Raw genomic sequence first — 10,125 nt, forward strand, 5'->3', positions numbered from 1 at the left:
AGTAATTGGAAAAACATATGGGGAAAAAAAGCAGATTTCAGTCGAACAAGTATCCACTTTGAAAGACATATGGTTTTGTGACCATATGGCCTTATTACCATAGTATTTTTTTTTTTTTAAAAAAAAGCTTAAAGCTTCCTCACAACAACACACACACAAGAGATTAAAATAAATGAGAGATTAAAATAGAACGAGGGTTAATGGCTGAGGATTAATACACATGTATAAACACTACAAACAAAACACTAATTATCAATAAAAAAGGTCAAAGACATTAAGAGTAGTGACACCATCTTTCATAGACACCAGTTCCGCCTTTTGGGCAGGAGTCGCCACCCAGTCTGGTCTGGTCTTTTATTAAGCATCTAAATCAGCTCACTTTCAGTAAGAAAACAGTATCTTTTAAAAGTCCCAGAAAAGTGTCCTGCAACAGACATTGCCATGACCCACTCATGTTGGGAAAACACAGCGCAATGGTAGATTGTTTTAACACAGTCAGTGTATGCACAGTGTCGGGTGTATGCAGATAGAAAAAGCAGAAATTACCAATCTATTTCAGTCTGAATTAAAATAATTTCCATTTCAGTGTGAACAGGACAGAGAGAAACGGAGCAGAAGCAGAGAAGAGTTTGACCACGTTTTCTTTTACATGTCATAATTTTAAAGTTGTGCCTGGCGAACATTTCTCTCTTGCAGATGCAAATGGCAAACCACCATCCTCGAGATAAAAGCTAATTTACTTCATGCACAGCAAGTAATCCCTCACTGCCACAGCATTTCAATGGATGACATTCTGCTAAAACATTAACAATAAGATTCAAGCTAAATACAGATTTATTGCCAGGCAAAATGGTATGCCCGGTAACATGCTACGGCTACTCATTCTTTCCAGAGTCATTTGGCAAAACCCGTACGGCCATATCGTACCTGTGGAGCCTTGGTGAAAAGGAGAAATGTTGGAGTTTTTGTTTAAATGTCGTCTTTGTTTAAATACTTCCAGTGTTTCCCTTTGGTTATTTAGTCAGTTTGGCATTTTTCTATTACACTGCATGTGTATGTATATGTATGTGTGTATATATATGTGTGTATATATACTCTCACCATTAACACTCATCTAAAATAATGATGAGAAATTGACACTACCATCTTCCTGCATTTCCACCCTGATAAAGCACCATTTGGGACACTGATAGTAGCATTTCTTTGTATATCAAGCACAGACAGGCTAACCTCTACTTAGCCTGGTTAGACAATATAAGGCAGATAAATCTGGACAGCGTGGGGAATAATACGATTGCCTCTGGATGGTTGTGATGAAGTGTCTTCATAGGGAAGAGGTCAGAAACTGAGAATGTCAGATATGGAACGTTTCCTCACAGCCTTCACTGTGAAAGGAAAGATGTCGAGGACTCTGCGTGGCTCAGACCGGGGCGGTGCTGGATTTAGTCTTTGATGTTTGGTCGTGATGGATGGAGAATTGGGTTGAGAAAAACACAGCCAGTTGTTGGTCATTTCAGTCTGGTAACAGCTCTGTAGATGGCGAAACCCAAAACTGCGACCACAGCCGAGCCCAAAGTCACTCTCAGCCAGAATGATGTGTTGCTCATGTCTGAACCATTCAGGTGTCTGGAGAAGGAGAGGAAAAAAGGGTCAGATAAACTAAATATTTAAACAACAGAAATTTATATTAACGATTTCAATACTTTTCTCTTTATATTTTGCATGTTTTTAGAAACATAAAGCCTGATTTTAATCAAGTGCACAAGATTGGCCAACTCAAACGTACGGGTACATTGCTGCCCAGGCGAGCTTGGTGTAGATATTCTTGCTGGTGGAGTCGAGGAACGTGCTGGAGAAGGGCAGCGGTGGAGGAAGTCGGTGTTTATAACAGAACTCTGCTGGAGCCATCCCATGGAACTGCTTGACTTCCACAAGGTCCACCTTGGAGGCCACTAACACACATGGGATGTCGCTCTCCATGTAGTGTTGCTAAATAAGGAAACGGAATAAAGAGTGAAAAGTTTAGCTGAGAGAGAAGCCTAATGTAATGTGGAGAACTGTTGTCATGTAACACATACAGTAACTATAATGTTGGAGACACCATGAACAGAATAAATATCACATTTAGAAACATATTTAAGTGAAGAGGTTAAATGTCTTGATAAATCTTGAGATTGTGAATATTTGAAATGTATATTGTGATCACTTGTACCGATGATGTCCATTCATCTCACAGCATATGGAGACTAAGCGAAGGACAGGATTGTGGTATCAGAAACTTTAAGGGTCTTTAGCAAACGGGACCTGGATGCGTAAACATGCAGCCTGTGTCGGTGTGAGCCAGTTATACTTGTACACTCGTCTGCCTTGCTGGCTCTTCACAAAGGCTAGACAGAACTGTGGCTTTTTTTTGTAGTAAAGCTAATTTTAGTTTTCTTTCCTGCTTCCCTTTCAACAATAGTGACTGAAACTTTCACCAAAATTTCACAAGTGATACAAATGTCTGTATCTCTAAACCTCTTCAGTTAACCGAGAAGCAGACTCAAATACCAAAGCATGTTTGGACAGGCATAATACCATCTCTGTCGGCAAGGAAACAAACATGTCACTTTTGTCTTGTAAACACCACATTATCGGTTGGTTTTAAACAGGTAACCGAGTGTAAATTCTATTATAGAGCGAGTCAAACGGTAAATAACGAGTGACGCTCCGAACAGGTAAACTTGGCCTTGCTGTCAGTTACCCAGATATCTGCAGCTGAAGCCCCAAAACATTACCTTTTAACTCCAGAAGTAAAGTCATAAGTAGCAGGCAACTCTCAAACACTTTACCTAAGTTGAGTATCTTTCCAAGCAGATGGCTTGGTGGAGCTGGAGGCAGTCTTTCTCCTCCTGTGCCTCAATTGACTCAATAGATCACATCAGTAAAGTAATAGTTATGTCTCCTTCCCCTGTCGTTCTATTTAAAATAATGAATTATCTAACCTAACAATATTTCTAAATTTGCTTTTAGTAATTATATATGTAAATGCTAGAGATGGCCACATTACTGGATCATTAACCACGCTGGCTGTATGCAAACACCAGCAGAAAATAAAGTACATGAGACACAAAATGATCTCACAAATAAAAAAGGATAATAGATGGAAATTTATCTGCTTAATGCTCCAGTAGCCTATTTTGCGACTGACCTTGTATATGCTGGCACAATAGTCGAAGGAATGGGGGTCACTGGAGTCGTACATGAGACAAGCGACATCACAGGAGGCATCTGATGCTTTCAGGAACTCTGTCTCTACGTCCACCTCATTGAGCTGCACAGAGAGGAGAAGAAGAAGCTCAGGCTTTAGCCGGTGTCAGAGGTTAAGGCTCAGCATTAGGAACAACATGGGGCTACTTACGATCAGGTACTTCTCCTGGTTGCTGACTTGGACAGTATTTATCACATAAGGGGAAAAGGCACTGCTGGAATTTCCCTGTAAAAGAAAAAAAAATAATTAGATGTTTATTATCACAGTTTAATAATGCAACATATGCTATTTACAGCTCCAGACTAGCTGATGGTGTCGTACCGAAACGCTGCGGCCCACGAACGCCTGGAGAAAGGCTGTCTTGCCCGTCCCTCGCGGTCCAATCACCTTGCAGAGAAACACTGACCGCTGTGTTTGGCGTTTTTCAAGGTCCACCTCTTTCTCTCGTGTCACTGCACACATTAAAAAAAGAACACAAAACATAAACCCAGTTCACAAACACACCTTCCAGCCACTCAAGTCAAGTAGAACATCACCCGCTTAGCGGCAAGATTCACTGCTCGCAGGGCAATGTTGGGAAAAACTGATTTCCTTAATTTTCCAGACAATATTATTAATAGTCTTGAATTACAGGTGCAACTTCCACTGCAGCTTTAGAAAGGCTTCAGATGTTTTTCCTGCAGCAGCGGCTGTTTCTGTTCTTACTCATGGTTGTAACAAAGAAAATAGTTCTCTCTGGTTGTGTTTTATCCCTGTTTGGCTTTTCTCGATCATCAAACACTTCAGACTAGTCTGTTGACAACATATGTTGTCCAATTACTCTTTGACGGTTTGCAGCTGCACATAAGATCTCTTCAATCAAAAAACAGATAACAAATAAAAGCAATAACCAAACCCAGGGTGTAAACATCTCTTTCTCATCTCCCCATCAAGGCGTTTTAGTCGTCAGATAATCAGTAACCCACACTTATGGTATTTAATTATAACTTAGGTCTTACATCAAGAGTCCTCTAGTGGTCACTGAAGGGATTTTAACAAAGTACAACTCACGTGTTCACAACATAATTCATGTAAACAACACATTTTGTAATCATAGTGTGCGCCAGGGAAGTTTGTGGAGAACAGATTAAGCCAGATGGCATCAAACTAAATCAGGCAAGTAAATAAAATTACTAGAAAGATGAAAAAATAGAGTTAAAACCCTGTACTACACACTCGAATGACGCACACACTCAACAGGTCCCTCTATAGTCAGACTTGACTCATCTATATCATTCAAACTGCACGCTGTGACACTAAATTAAAATTACTCAGGTAGTAACGGAAGTTATCAAGGGCAGAGGAATATGATCTATGCGATAATGTGCCAATTCATTACACAGTTAATATTTCAATCAGGACAAAAATATGCGAGTATGGCGGAAGCCTTCTTGTTTCTCTGCGCACTTCTATCAAGTTACATCTCCTTATATTAGCTTAGTGGTGAACCACTAATTTAATGAGTATTCAATATCCTTTTTATTAATGCTCACATTGATACCAACAGCTTCATGCATGTGTGGAGAGTGAACTCCGTTCCAGATCACGCGTAGTTAAATGTGCTGATACATGCAACTCAAAAACTCCCAACTTCACGTGAACTAACCATTAATTAACTAATCACAAGTATATTAACCTTCTACAGGATTAAGACTAGTAATCCTCCTATAGTGCTTAACTATGAGACTGGGATTTAAGCATCTGCGTTCCCCTTTTCAACAGTACAAACATCTCAACCTCTCTGACATACATGTGTGAAGACTGTCAGTAAAGTTAATCACACACACCTGTGATAGCTGCGGTCTGTGACTCCTGTTCAGTGATGATAGGGTAGCCTAGGTATCCTAGGTGCTCCAGGCAACGGTGGATGTCAAGGTACGCAGAAAGCCTGCATGTGAAGGGCATATGAGCAAGCTTTGAAAAGTGCACACGGTGAACTACCAGTAAGTGCGATAAAACAAAAACCTGAAGCGTGCTTGCCACTGCCCGAAATGTTCAACAGTTTAGTAAGTTACTTACGTCCACTGACAGAGGTAGCCATGATTAGATATGTAGCCCTCGTCTGTGGTTGGGACTGTCACGTAGACGTCTGCACCCCATGGCATGTAAGGACACACACAAAACAGGTTCCTGAGCTCTGTTGGTGACAGAGCAGAGTCCTTATCCTAAAGGAGAATACAGAACATTTATTCAAAACCAGGAAATCTAAGATTGAACAAGGAGATTGCATTAACATTACATTTACATACATATACATATTACACTCCAGTGTGACACTGTAACTCAGGCAGCCAAGATTACTACTCACTTCATCATACTTGTCAAACAACCGCTGGAGAAACTTGTGGCCTAAATGATTGAGCTCTGTGGTGCAGCCAACAGGAACCCGAAGTCTGTCACCAGAAAAACAAATCCAATATTATGATAACTAACTAACTACTGACACAGATATATGTGAAAATGTCACGGAGAGGGATCAGCATCTGGACTGACAGAGGGGAGTTGATACACATACTCAGGATAGAGGTAATCATCCGTCAGCTCAAGGTTGTCGTCATAACCAAACTTCCTGAGGATAGTCCATGTAGTTTCATGCCGGCCCCTCTGGATGAATAATGTATTAAGGAACAAGAAACCTGAAAAAGAAGAGATGTGATACTCGTCCATTAGCTGAATGTGGCCTTCTAACAACAGGGTTTAAAGTTACATGTTCTCATTCATGATTTTTTTTTTTTTTTTTACCATTTAGGGTCAGGCCATTGTCCTGTACGCCATCACTGGTGTTTTTCCAGACCACAGTCTTCACGTCTTCTAAGGCTTGAGGTGCCAGTGGATTCCCGAAACAAGATTTCTACATGAACAATTGTTTGTTTTATAGTGAGGAATACGCTTTCTTTGTAATAAGTAGCTGAGAAAACATGCGGAGTGATTTTAACCGGCACCTGAAAGCAGTTGAGTTCAGCATCACTGAGAATACGGTCGTTGTCCTGGTCGGAAATGTAGAATATTCTGCTCAGGGCTCGAACACATGATGGTTTAAGCTGAAGACAAATCAGCAGAATTTATTGTAGGTTATTAAGTCATTCATGGACTGTATGCACATAATTATAATATGTGCTGTGTGTACATAAATGGACTGAGACAGATAGGACAGATAGGGCCACTGTTCTACTTCCAAAAATGACTGACCTGTTTGTCCTCAGGATCATAAAGTGGAGCTGTCGGGTGAAGGACGGCCTTCTGTGCATAGTAGAACAGCTCTGATATGTTTTTTAGGTTCTTTGCAGAACACTGGTAAAAAGAAAAAACACACAAAGAACATTTCAGATACAATTATCTTCACAAACTAAAGCCTAGATAAAGTGTGCAAGTGTAAATATTTGTGTGAGACCAGGCACCCAGATTTGTAGTCCAAGCCTGCGATATAGTTGAGCCTTACCTCAACACACGTCTCAATCTCAGAGAACTGGTTCATGATGGGAAGAATGGTTTCCATTGAACTCCCACTGCGCAGATCAGATTTGTTACCCACGAGGATGATGGGAACCCTGGGACAACCAATGTACACAGAATTATCAGTACCATGGCTTGTTTACACAGACATCATAAAATGGGACTGTGCAGTAAAAGAAAAAAAAAATGATGGGATAGAAATAACCCGATGCTCTTAAACATTGGACAGAATATGACAATGAAATGTCAGAAAAGGTGCGAGTCCCCAGATTACAACATTGCTAACATCACATGCAAACACAGGTAAGGTGTGCAAAGTCCAACAGACAAGGTGGACCCAGTCAAAACACACCCATCAACAGCTGATACATACTTGTTTCCTTTCTCTGCGTCTCCATTTACTAAAGGTATCCATTTGGTTTTGATCTGAAAAAAAAAAAAGCAGCATGTGTCATCATTGTGATTTGTTATCCTAAGTACACAAAATGTTCTTAAAGTATTACATTATATATAAAAAAAAACAGTAGCAGGGTACTACCTTGTCTATTGTGTCCTCATTGGTGACGTCATACACTACACACACCACATTAGCCTGAGGGTTGGAAAAAGTCAGAACTGTACACCAAAATCAGACTACAACACACTTTACTAATTAAAGGAAAAATGTACTTAGTATTTATGGTCAAATTTAACATAGTTTTATTCCAGCTCACTTTAAGCCTTTTTTTAAGCATTTTATTGTCCGTTTGTTTTTGTAACTTTTATAATTTCCAAAGATGCTATTCTGTCAGTAAAAAGAATGATGTTCAGTATGTTCATTTGTGCCGTGTGGTGTATTTACCTTGATGATCTCATCTCTCAGGACTTCATCACTCTGTTCTTTTTCTATTTGGGTTAAGAACAAACATAAACAAATCTTAAAGTCATACCCACATCAGACCCACACATATTTTTTGTTTCTTCAACAAACTGAACATACACACACACAATGAATTCTGCTGATTATATCTTAATCTCCAACAAGCGGTTAGACTGATCAAAGCTCTCTAAACTGATGAAAAACAAATAGCTAGGCTGCTTCACGTTTTCAGGTAATGTTACCTGAGTAGTCCACTATATGTGTGGGCACTTTCTCTGGAGTCACGTCAGCAGGGATGGTGATCTCCTCAGCTCTGGGGGGAACCTGTTAGACATGGCACAACACACACCATATGAATTTTCAATCCTTTAGTCTACAGATGTCCTTATCAACCAATATTCGTTTAACTATACCACACATCCTCCACCAAAACCCCTTCATGGCTGCTCAAATGTCCTTTGTTAATGTTTAGGTTGAAACAGTGTAAGAAAGGTGGTAATTCAACTAGATGGTCATTCACGTGTAACACAGAGCAAAACCATTAACCGAACTACATCTGGTTTATTGATCTCCACAAAGAGGCATTACTTTAATTTAGATTTAGTCTGCTAGCCAACATGTAGCTGTATATGGCTACTGCACAACTACGGGGTACACAGTAGTGTTGTGTGGTTGTGTTTACACTTACATCTTCTGGGAACTCCTCTCCAACCAGAGACATGATGAGGGATGTCTTCCCCACCTTGGCTGTTGGAGAAAACGACAGACAGACAGTCTCAATGACATGTTAGCACTTACTGTACAGGTAATTAGCTGGCTGGCTACTCTTTAGGTTATCACTCACAAACCCACTGAAATGGATTAATTAGTGTGATTTTTTAGTAGTTTTAAGAGGCGTTGTTAAATTAAATATCTGTTTACGGCTCATATGATACAAAACGTTTGTTTTGAAGACAGCGTTGGGCCATTAAAGCTTATCGTAGCTTGGTAGCTTGTTATCAGGACTGTTTGACGTTACTCGGCTTATGAGTCACGTCAGGTGAGCTAATGTCATGCCAATGTGTGAAAACTTTTAAAATAACCACTACGCACAGCCAAAATACGTACATGTACAAAGGACTGTGGCTTTTTTTAGTCGGTTGAAAACATAAACATGATTACTTTTATTCCTAGACGGCTATTACCTAACGGCAGTTAACAACTAGCGTCAGATGGACCGTTACAACTTTACAGTGAAACTACGGCGGAAATTAATATCTGAAAAGACGCCATCTCGCATAACATTCACATTTTCATCCGGTTTGACACAGTTCCTGCAGATACATCAGTAAAGGCAGTTCACCCACATACCACCAGGAGTAGGTGGTATGTGGGTGAGGTAACGTTAAGTTACAAGTTAGTAGGCTACGGTCAGATGCTAATGTTTAGCTAACTAGTGGTCAGCTGCCAGCCTGCATGACTTACGTTCCCCCAGTAAAAGTATCCTCACGTCTTGCTTCATGTTGCCTCTCTCTTAGTTAGACGCGCCGCGGAACTACACGGACATTTATCTATCATTTGAATGACAAATTTCTAGCTAAAAGCAAACGTGTGCCTCTCAACTGTCTCCGATATGCACCCAAGGTGAAACTATATCCTTCCGGTCTTGTGTCGGAATCGGTTTCCTCGGCGGGACACGTGCACCCTGTGCCCGCGCTCTGCGCGTTCACAGCAGAGCTCGCCCACCAATTCAGAATTTCCCTTTTGTTATTGAGGAGCATCACAGCAAGAATTTAATTCACCAAACGTAGAAACTTAAATCCAACAAGGAAAGTTGATTTGAAGTTGAGAAGGCGCATTATTTGAAATTGCACTACTTGGTTAGAGCTTTTTCGGCCCTTAGCCGTCATCAGTGATCGCAAATGTATTAAAATTATAATAAAGCTGTATCAAGTTATCCACCGAGTTCAAATGCATGTACTCCCCCCCTTTTTTTTCTATTGAATTCTATTAGCGATAATGTAAGGTAAAATATTTGATTTATGAAATGGCATTGATGCCCCCAGTCCCCTGAAATCAAAGCATAGATTTATATTTATATTTATATTGTACACCAAAAAAGAAGAAAAAACGACTCAAAGAACAACAACAAAGGTATAATTAATTAAATGTCATTAAATATATAATAAATATACCCACACAACAGCGAGAAAAAAAAAAAACTCCACACGTACACATTTTGGGCTACATGGTTCTCCTCCTACTGCCAGTGGAAAGTTTCGTGATCGAGCTTTGCCCTAAACGCGGGCCGAGAGGGAACATGTCACGAAGACTAAACCGATTCAGACACAAGACCGGTGGTCAGAGGAGACCGTGAAAACACGCCCCCTGCTGGAGGAACATATGTTCACATTTGAATTTTTTCCATATTTATTTTTTTATTTCACTTGGTGTACAAATGTACTCGACGTGACATTTCTACAGTGCACAAGTGGCGTATTTTTTTCTCCCCCTTTCTGCCCCCAAAATAAATAAATAAATAAAT

The 10,125-nt window shown here is 40.1% G+C and overlaps 1 protein-coding gene across 1 annotated transcript; it reads right to left on the reverse strand.

Moving 5' to 3' along the window:
* Window positions 1-294: 294 nt before the first annotated feature.
* On the reverse strand, window positions 295-9,272 carry rhot2 (ras homolog family member T2). The gene is made up of 19 exons (XM_047609652.1): window positions 9,066-9,272; window positions 8,290-8,348; window positions 7,844-7,925; window positions 7,584-7,627; window positions 7,281-7,334; window positions 7,116-7,168; window positions 6,729-6,837; window positions 6,479-6,580; window positions 6,232-6,330; window positions 6,032-6,140; window positions 5,805-5,925; window positions 5,598-5,682; window positions 5,309-5,454; window positions 5,077-5,177; window positions 3,572-3,702; window positions 3,401-3,475; window positions 3,191-3,313; window positions 1,787-1,989; window positions 295-1,626 (listed from the first exon to the last, which is right to left on the reverse strand). Exons 1-19 carry the CDS (start codon window positions 9,100-9,102, stop codon window positions 1,509-1,511), a joined length of 1,851 nt encoding a protein of 616 aa, XP_047465608.1. The 5' UTR covers window positions 9,103-9,272; the 3' UTR covers window positions 295-1,508.
* Window positions 9,273-10,125: the final 853 nt, after the last annotated feature.

This window comes from Mugil cephalus, chromosome 16, assembly GCF_022458985.1.
Source record: "Mugil cephalus isolate CIBA_MC_2020 chromosome 16, CIBA_Mcephalus_1.1, whole genome shotgun sequence".
Lineage (NCBI taxonomy): Eukaryota > Metazoa > Chordata > Actinopteri > Mugiliformes > Mugilidae > Mugil > Mugil cephalus.

What these genes read in the sequence shown, in the direction of transcription:
- rhot2 (XM_047609652.1), bottom strand. Translation starts at nt 9,102, where the DNA reads ATGAAGCAAGACGTGAGGATACTTTTACTGGGGGAAC. An exon ending in AGATTGAGACGTGTGTTGAG is followed by an intron (nt 6,581 to 6,728) that starts GTAAGGCTCAAC and finishes TCTTTTTACCAG; the next exon opens with TGTTCTGCAAAGAACCTAAA. An exon ending in TGTTTGACAAGTATGATGAA is followed by an intron (nt 5,455 to 5,597) that starts GTGAGTAGTAAT and finishes ATTCTCCTTTAG; the next exon opens with GATAAGGACTCTGCTCTGTC.